At 43.3% G+C, this 8,846-nt stretch overlaps 1 protein-coding gene across 3 annotated transcripts in view; it reads left to right on the forward strand.

The window, feature by feature from the left end:
- Positions 1 to 8,846, forward strand: part of WDR90 (WD repeat domain 90) — a 54,559-nt gene that overhangs the window by 18,620 nt on the left and 27,093 nt on the right. For all 3 annotated transcript variants that reach the window (XM_019539844.1, XM_019539846.1, XM_019539847.1), the window contains 5 exons: positions 2,376 to 2,506; positions 4,356 to 4,472; positions 5,105 to 5,340; positions 5,845 to 5,984; positions 6,970 to 7,100. In XM_019539844.1, the coding sequence (XP_019395389.1) occupies positions 2,376 to 2,506; positions 4,356 to 4,472; positions 5,105 to 5,340; positions 5,845 to 5,984; positions 6,970 to 7,100 (755 nt within the window). The remainder of the gene's footprint in view (positions 1 to 2,375; positions 2,507 to 4,355; positions 4,473 to 5,104; positions 5,341 to 5,844; positions 5,985 to 6,969; positions 7,101 to 8,846) is intronic.

Consider the following 8,846-nt stretch of genomic DNA (forward strand, 5'->3'; position numbering starts at 1 on the left):
GTTCAGAACTGGATAGCAGATGTGCCAAACCTGCCTGGGATTTTTCATCCATGTAGAGGCTCATGGTTCTGTCCTTTCCTCAGTCTGAGCTGCTGAAAGAGCAATTGGGCATAAGTCAGAGATTTTCAGTTGGAAACAGACATTGCCTTTTGTTGCCTCTGGGCTCTCATTACATTTTGTAGGGGTTTCCTGCTTCCATAATTTCACCCTGGAGATTGTCAGGGTTGTGTCTCTGTCAATGGGAAACCCCAACTTTTCCCGCTTCCAGAAACACATTCTGGACATCTCAGCAGCATGTCTCAGGAAACTGGGAAAGCCCAGGCATGCCATTGTGGTCTTGGGGTGAGACCACCAGTCAGCTGATTGGCTGTACCAGCTGAAAACTCATCCGGCGGCCCTCTGACCACTACACCCCATGCTGCTCATGCATATGGGCACAAATGACACAGCCAGGAACAACCCTGGGCTCAAAGGGTTGGGGGGCACAGGTCATTTTCCCTTTCTTCCTCCTAGTTGGGGGTTAGGGTCCCTGGAGGGACAGTTGTAGTGAGGAGGTCAACTGGAGGCTCAGGAAATGGTGCCACAGCCAGGGTTTTAGATTTTATGATCATGGAATGCTGTTCTGGGATAGAGGCTTATTGGGAAGAGATGACATCCACCTCACACCACGGCGGAAGGCTAGCAGAAGGCCTGAGGATGAGGGATAGCTAACATGGTTTCGTTGCAGGCACTCCACGTCTGACCAACCTCATCTCCTATGATTAAGTAACGAATGAACACTTAGATATGGGAGGCACGGTTGATGTCATATTCTTAGATTTTAAAAACGCCTTCAATCTCGTCTCCCATGATGCCTCTATTAACAAAACTGGGGGATTGTGGGCTGGCAGAGTCCACAGTCAGGTGGGTTGGGAACTGGCTAAGGAGCTGAACCCAGAAAGTGTTAGTGGACGTGTCTGTATCATCTTGGAGAGGAGTGGCCAGTGGTATCCCGCAGGGTTGGGTTCTTAGCCCTGTGCTGTTCAACATCTTTATCAACGATTTAGATGATGGCACGCTGGCCAACTTTATGGATGATACTAAGTTATGAGGGAAAATGGTCACGCTAGGGGGTCGGATGTGGATCCAAGTGGACCTGAACAAGCTGGAAAGGTGGGTGGAGTGGAATCGGAGGCAGTTCAATAAGAATTAAAGGCACAGTGTTTCATCTGTGAAGGAGTAACCAGAAACATGAATATAGGTTAGGAGGAGATGTCCTGGCCAATGTGATGGCTGAAAGGGACCTCAGGGTTTTGGTTGATCACAGGATGGACCTGAGCTGCCAGAGTGCAATGTTGTGGTCAACAGAGCTGCTAGCATACTCCCTAGAGCAGGGAGATTGGACTTGCTCTTTTGAGGTCCCTTCTGCCCTTAATTTTGATGATTCTATGATTTGGCAACATCTATTTCTAGCCTTGCTTCCCCAAGCTGTTCTTAGTCCCCATTTGTTATAGGTTAGCAGTGCAACCATCTTTAGTCTCCAGCTGGTTTTGGAGTGAATATCCAAAACTAAAAGTTGTAAGCTTTAGCTCCTAAATCACCTAGGAGTGGCTGAGCTGGAGATAGTCTAGTTCTTCTGATTTACCAGTCTGGTGCTCTGTGTAGCAGGTAACACCTGTCTCCTCTTTCCTAATCCCTTTTTGAACTTTCCACATCTTCAAAATAGAAAGAAAACAGACTTGAATTTTTATATGAAGTTCTGTTGAAATCTATATGTAGGTATCTGGCTTTTTAACTTGTGTTTTCCCTCTCCCAAACTCAAAAAAAAGAATAAAAATATTCCTAATGATTTGCTGGTTAAAGGCTAGTACAGTTTACTGTTTTTATGGCATCACAAAGGAAAAAAAAATCTGATCTTTTAATTAATAATAGTAGCATCCTGATTAAAATCTTTACTGGTTTTTAGATATCCAGGCAAAAGTCCATAGTTTATTTTGGCATTTGGGCTAATTGAAGATTACTTTTGTGATGGATGACATGCTTACAGGTTTTTGAGGCCCAGTAATTTTTGTCTTTTCCTTTGTTTATGTAATTTGAACTGAGTTCTTCTGTAGTCACTGTTTCATGGGGGTAGGAAAAAAGAATGGAAAGGTGTGACTCCATCTGCTGGTCATACATTTTAAAGTTAGGTACGTACTGTGGAAAATAAGACACTTGAAATCCTGTCTTTGAACTAAGACTATGGGTTAGGCAAACAGCATTTTTTAAATGAATTCTGTCCTTGTACTGAAAAGGTCAACACTGAAGAAATGCAGACTGGGTTTCTCCTGTTGAACTGTCTTTCATTTCCCCATTATGACCAAAGGCACCTAGCTGTGTGCTCTTTACCTTTTCAGCTTTGTGTGCAGCAGAAGTGGTCACATTTTGGAAATTGACTATAAGAAAGTTAGTATCAGAAATGCCCGGCGCCTCCTGCCATCTCAGACCCAGCACTCTCACCGGCGGGAGAAGCAGACCTTCAATTCAGGTATTGTAGGTTATAGGGCATGCTGCAGTAGGAGTTTCTACCAAAAGAAGCTTCCAAACTCTCTCCCTGGCTTATGAAGCCTTTTAGAGGGAACACAAAACAGAAACAGACATAGGGCCTACCATCTGCAAAATGGCCTGGACTGCCAGTGAGTATCTGTGGCCTGTGATCATCTGTGGGCTCCTTCTACACATGGAAGGAGAAGAAAGAGTGAATATGTAAAGCTAAATATAGCCTATTACTTACATGTTCATATTAAATTAAATTAACTTAGCCTACTGGACTCAGTCTAGAAGGACTAGATTGATGTACTTTTTGGGTGTTATATAGGTGGTCAGCCTAGATAATTTAAAAGTCCATTGTAGCTTTAAAATCTATTAATATAAATAAGATGGATTTTAGGGCAGGGAATAAAACTGTATAAACATTTATAGACATTAATGTGATGAGAAAACATGATTTTTACTGGACAATAATGGAAAAGTTTTAGAAACAGTGTCCAAATACATGCATCTAAGTCTTTGCGCATGTATTTGAGGTGTCGGCACATGCACAAATTGTACCTATTTGTGTGAATTGCATAGTTGAGTGTCTACCTGTTTTATCAGGCACATAAAGTTGACATATACAATGTAATACTTGCATATGCAAATCTGCTTCAAAATGTAAACGTGCACAAATGTAGGTGTGCAGATCTGGAGGGAAAATGGAGGCTTCTGGGGCTGAATTAAGAACCCAGAATATATGCTAATTCAAAATGGAAGAAGAAGTCTTGCTTGTAAGGTTAGTGAAAAAGTGAAATGCCCCTCTGAATTAATTAGATTAAACTCCAGCAGACAGACTGGAGATGAGTTTAAGCAAATTCATGGAAAATTATGCAGTGCTTTGCCTAGTACAGATGGATTGATTTGATCAGACTACCGATAGAAAATTTTCTTGCTCTTAAAAATAACCCACTGTGACATGACCAGGTACAATTTTATGAAGCATCATTGTGCCTTTTAGATTTTTGTAATTAAAGAATGCTTAGAATAAGGACTTCAATAGCAATGTTTTAATTGGCTGATAGGAATCCTGCGTGTGGTAGTAAAAAAACCCAAATGTACAAATGCACATTCTTATTTTGTTCTACAAGTTATCGAGGGTTTTGAATTCCTTAATGTGATCATGTGCCAGAGCTTGCTTTCTTTCAGAACTCTCATATTATTGTGTAGTGATGTAGTGTCAGTAGGAATTTTTTTTCAAGTATTATTGTGACTGATATTATAAGAATTAGCATATCATGTGAGCTGTCTTCACTTCAGGGCATGTTAGCAATTTCAGCTACTCAGTCGTCAAAGAATCTTGGAGATGGGCAAATGCAGTTCCCGGGGAGGAGGGGCAGCAGGTTACAGCATAAAGATAACACTTGAACAAGATGACAGGTTGGCTTGAAGTTAGTGTATTTTGGCTCCCAGTACTGTACTTAGACCATTAGACTCCATTGTTATAGCCTTAGTATTTCTTCATATATACTTGTGGTCAGCTTTGCTGTGTTCCCATCTGTTGACTTTTAATGTCAAGATCACATCAGGGTTTGAGGAGCATTTGGGCATTTCTAAGGTTAACGATTATTAAAAATTAATAAAAGTTCTGGAAGGGACTTAGATCTCCTAGCTTTGGGGCACAAATTGATCTCTAATTCTTGGAATGTTAGAAGGATATTTTCACAGGCATATCTTATCCTTTGAGTGGTTCTGCAGGGTATTTGTACTGGAAGCGTACTGAACTAGATGACAGAACACTAGTCCCAACCAATTCTTTTGTTCCTAGTGGTATCAAGGTTGGTGTAATTGGTGTGTGTTTTTAGGGCCTGGGATTGCAATAAACAGCGTTAGTGTGTCCCCAACCTTCTGTGCTACGGGCTCAGAAGATGGCTATCTGCGTCTGTGGCCACTGGATTTTTCAGCAGTCTTCTTGGAGGCAGGTGAGTAGATGTTGGATCTCTTCTGCACAGTTTTGCATTCTTGTCTGCCATGGCCGTTCTGATGAAGCTGTTATAGAGGGAAGCAGGAATTCAGTACTAAGATTCCACATTCATACCTAAGCTGTTATGAAAAGCAGTGTTTATTCTTTTGTATACGTTTCTTATGGTGCCCCATCGACAGGCTAGACCTTGGTCTGTAGTAACTGTGGCATCCTGGAGTGACAAATTCAAGTCTTGAATAAATTAGATTTCTCTCTTTTGAGGGTAGACCATGTCTCTCTTGACTTCTTGGAGAAAGGCAGGAACTCTTTGACTAAGAAAGAACAGTCGAACCTCACTTTTCTGCACTGGTCCTTCATGCTTATTGCATATCTGTCCAGTGAAAACCTGTGGGAGAAGTGTAAGAGTGCTTTAGCTTTCCTGGAATTAAATGCGTGCTGCTGGCCACAGGTGCTTATGGAAATGGCATAGATTTGTGTACACAGACTAAAGCCTGAGTATAGCTAGTCTCAGGCAGCACAGCCCATGAGAGTGAAAATACATGGGTCTGTCCTGGTCACTTAGCTGTGGTCTAGATCTACCACTGTTTTGGTCCTGGGATAGTTTAGTAACTAGTGTGTCTGTTTTCTCAGAGCATGAAGGTCCAGTGAGTACTGTTAGCATCAGTCCAGACAATCTCAAAGTTTTGTGCACTACTTCCACTGGGAACTTGGGCTACCTAGATATACAGTCCCGGGACTACACCACGCTCATGCGCTCTCACACCGACTCTATTTTGGCATTCTCTGTGGAGAGACTCCGGAAGCAGATGGCTACAGTGTCCCAGGATAACACCATTCGCATCTGGGACCTAGTGTCTATGCAGCAGGTACTAGAAGCTCCTTTTCTTAGTGAGGAAAGATATAGTTAAAAACAGAACTTTAATTTGTTGGTAGAGTTGTAAAGGAAAGACCTTTCTATTTTTTTTGTCTCATCTAACTAAGAAATCTTCACTTTAAAAAAAATTAAATGTACCCCACATAACAAGAATTTTTTTCGAAACTACAAAAGGTTTTTAGCTTAATGTAGCTTCACCTTAGTTCTTTAAAGGCAAATGTTTACAAACCCTGCTTGCTCTTTTATTTCTGAAATATCATGGGTTAACATAATCCATAATGATGGGATCCTGTTCCAGAATATATTCAAGTAAAAGGAAAGACCATATCCCAGCGCAGGGCCATAGCATGTTTGTGGCCTGGGCCAGTGCTTAATGAAATCAACACAAAACTTCCATGGCTTGTATTGATTTCATTAAGCTGGGATATGAGTTTACCTCTTGCCCAGTACTGCATTGGACAGATAGCTCACCTGTGTGCATGTCTCTTCCCGACAGATGTATGACTTCACTGCCTCTGATGAGATGCCATGTGCTGTGGCATTCCACCCTTTACAACAGATCTTTGCCTGTGGGTTCAGTAGTGGAATGGTGAGAACCTTCAGCTTGGCTGCCTCCGACCTGCTAATGGAACACAAGTATGTTTGCAAAATGGGTAACCGGACTTTCATATGCATGGATCTGAATGATGCGAGTCATCATGACAAGTTAAAGCAAGATTTCCATCCACATGAGTGAAATCTTAGGAGCTAATCTGGGTGTTGGGCCAATAATGGAAAAACACATTGCTTAGATTTAGCTGTCTCGCCAGGGACAACTGGTTTTCAGACGTGAAAAGCCTTGTAGTGTCATAGCTATAGATTGTTATTTATTTACTAGCCAGGTGCCCGTCAAGAATGATGGGGGTGGGGCTGGGGCCAAAGGCTTGTCTGGCCCCCAGCCTGTGCTTCAAGCCTGGCCCTGCTCCCCTGTATCTCTTCAGAGCTGGGGCCAGTGCCTTACCTGTGCACTACAGGTCTGTGCGGTCTGCGTCCCCCTCCCCCCTACTTTCCACCTGTTGGCAGGGCTTAGCAGTGGCGGTGGGGTGCCATCACCATGCCCCCTCCTCCCTGGGGCCTTTTTGTGGGCTGGGGTGGCAGCACCGCACTCCCCACCGTTATGGAGGGCGGGGACGTCCCACATCTGGCCCCGCTCCCGCTTTTCATCCGGTCGGGGAGAGGGCAAATGGGTCTTTTGCAGCTTGGAGAAAGGTGATTGAGAGAAAGGAATGAGATAACACAGCCTGATAGGACTGTGTTTGGAGGCAGAAAGCTCTGGGGAACACTTGTACAGGGAAATAAAGGATGCTCAAAAGAGAGAAAGAGAGTGTGTGCATCCATCTGTCTGTCCCCCCCAGGTAGCTATTGACATAAGCCCCATTCATGCTGGCCTGTCTCCCTCTGGCCTTGGGAATAAGAAATGCAACAGTGATATACCACCATGGGACACAATGAAATGGGATTTTCTTACCGTCTGTGATGGTGATTCTAGTTTCTTCTGGTCCCAGGCCTCTTGACAGCAGTTCACATCAATCTATTTTGCCCTGTTTCTTTCCCTGTTTCATGTGTTTTCTGTGTCATATAGGCAACACCGTGGTGCAATCACTGGTCTGACCTTCTCTCCAGATGGCAATTTCATGTTCAGTTCCTGCTCACAGGGGACTCTGGCTCTTTATAACTGTGCCACAAAAAAAAGCTACATTCTAAGAGTCCTGGGTAAGGTTTCTATATTAAAAAGGTCTTGTATCCTGTCAGTGATTGTCTTTATGGTTAACCAAGCTCAAAATTCCATGAAGAATACCTTTCTCATCCATCTGGGGCAAATTGGTTACATTTTTTTATGCATATTAACACTGGCCTCTATTGAGGATTTGTTCCACTATAATTCTGCCTTCCAGAGGTTGGTAATGGGACTGATGCCATTTAAATTATCTGAATGAGCTGAAATTAAATATATGTGACCTTTCAAATGTAATAGCTATTCTTAAAAATTAGCAATCATAATACGGTAAAATGCAGAAGTTTCAACAGATATTTGGGCTCCATTATTCAGCTTACTGTAAGAATAGTGACTGGCAGCCCCTCCCCAGAAGAACTGGCAGACAAAATGGACAAACAGTGGGAAGGGAAACAGCAATACAGAGAGATCCAGGGACTTGCCAGGGTTCACGCGATAAGTTAGTGTCAGGGCTGCTAAAACAACCCAGATCTACTTACTGATATAAAGCTAGTGCTTAATTACTGGCCTGTGACAGCTCCATTTATTTTCTAAACAATCTAATGTCTTAAATTTCCAGTGGCCTTTTCAACTACAAATTAAACTGTAGTGGTATTCTTTTTAAGATTTTAAACTAGTGGTTCTCAAGGCACCCCTCTTAGCTTTTGCTTGTTTCTTGACCACAGAAAAATAATAAAGAACTTGGAACAATCATAGCAGGTCAGAATGTTTGTGACATTATGGGAAAGTTCTGGATTTATCTTGTGAATCGTTTTTGTAGGTATTTCCACATGTAAAAGTGATAATATTGCAAAACACCCTACAGCACCATTTAAAAGGATCTCACAGCACCCCTACTGCAACACTCTGATTGAGAATCACTGTTTAGGAAGTTTCATCTACTGACTAAAAAATGACTTAATTGCACTAGAATTTTCTACTCGTCTTCTTTTTGGCCAATTTCAGCCATTTAGAAACTTTGTGAACTAACTGTCCATGCCAAAAGCTGCTTATCCTTGCTAAAAAGTTACAGTGAAATCCAGCTTCTTTCATTTTGTAATCCAACGGTACAGTGCACCTCAAATACAACATATTTGCTTAAATCAAAGCCACACATTGAAACCTCAGCTTGCTCCAAATTTTGTTATGAATTTGGAAATTTAAGATCTGTTTTTAATTTTTGGGTAATAGGTAGAGGTGCAGCAATAGATCAGCACCAATACAAGGGAAATTGACAGTATCAGCAATTGGCTTTTTTAGGCTGATGCGGCAAATGCAGTATCGCCGATAACTGCCCCATGCATCATGCATGCAGCCACAGCGCAGCATGCAGGGAGCCAGCACCGCAGCCTGGCAGCGTGGAGAGCAGTGCTAGGCAGAGAGAGAGACAGACAGAGAGAGAGCTGGGATTGGGGCAGGGGCTGCACAGCCAGGGTGGAGCAGGGCATGGGATGGAGTCGCAGCTCATTCACGAGACGGGAAGCTCTCATCGTTACTTGCACTCTGGGGTGGGGGTGTACCCCCTGGATCTGCAGGCTGGGCTGTGCTTGGGGCAGACGGGAGTGGTGCTGGGAGGGAAGCTACGGTGGGGGTTATCGCAAATTTTGGTTTGGCCCCCTCAAGCGCAGCCCTGGCCCAACCTAACCCCCCTGCTGAGAAGAGCCTTCCCTCACCCCATGCACAGATCTGGGTGGCACCCGCCCTCTATATCCTCTCAGGGTATGCGTAGGAGTGGCAGCCACCAT

Source organism: Crocodylus porosus, unplaced genomic scaffold (assembly GCF_001723895.1).
Source record: "Crocodylus porosus isolate Cpor-Errol unplaced genomic scaffold, CroPor_comp1, whole genome shotgun sequence".
In the NCBI taxonomy this organism is placed as follows: domain Eukaryota; kingdom Metazoa; phylum Chordata; order Crocodylia; family Crocodylidae; genus Crocodylus; species Crocodylus porosus.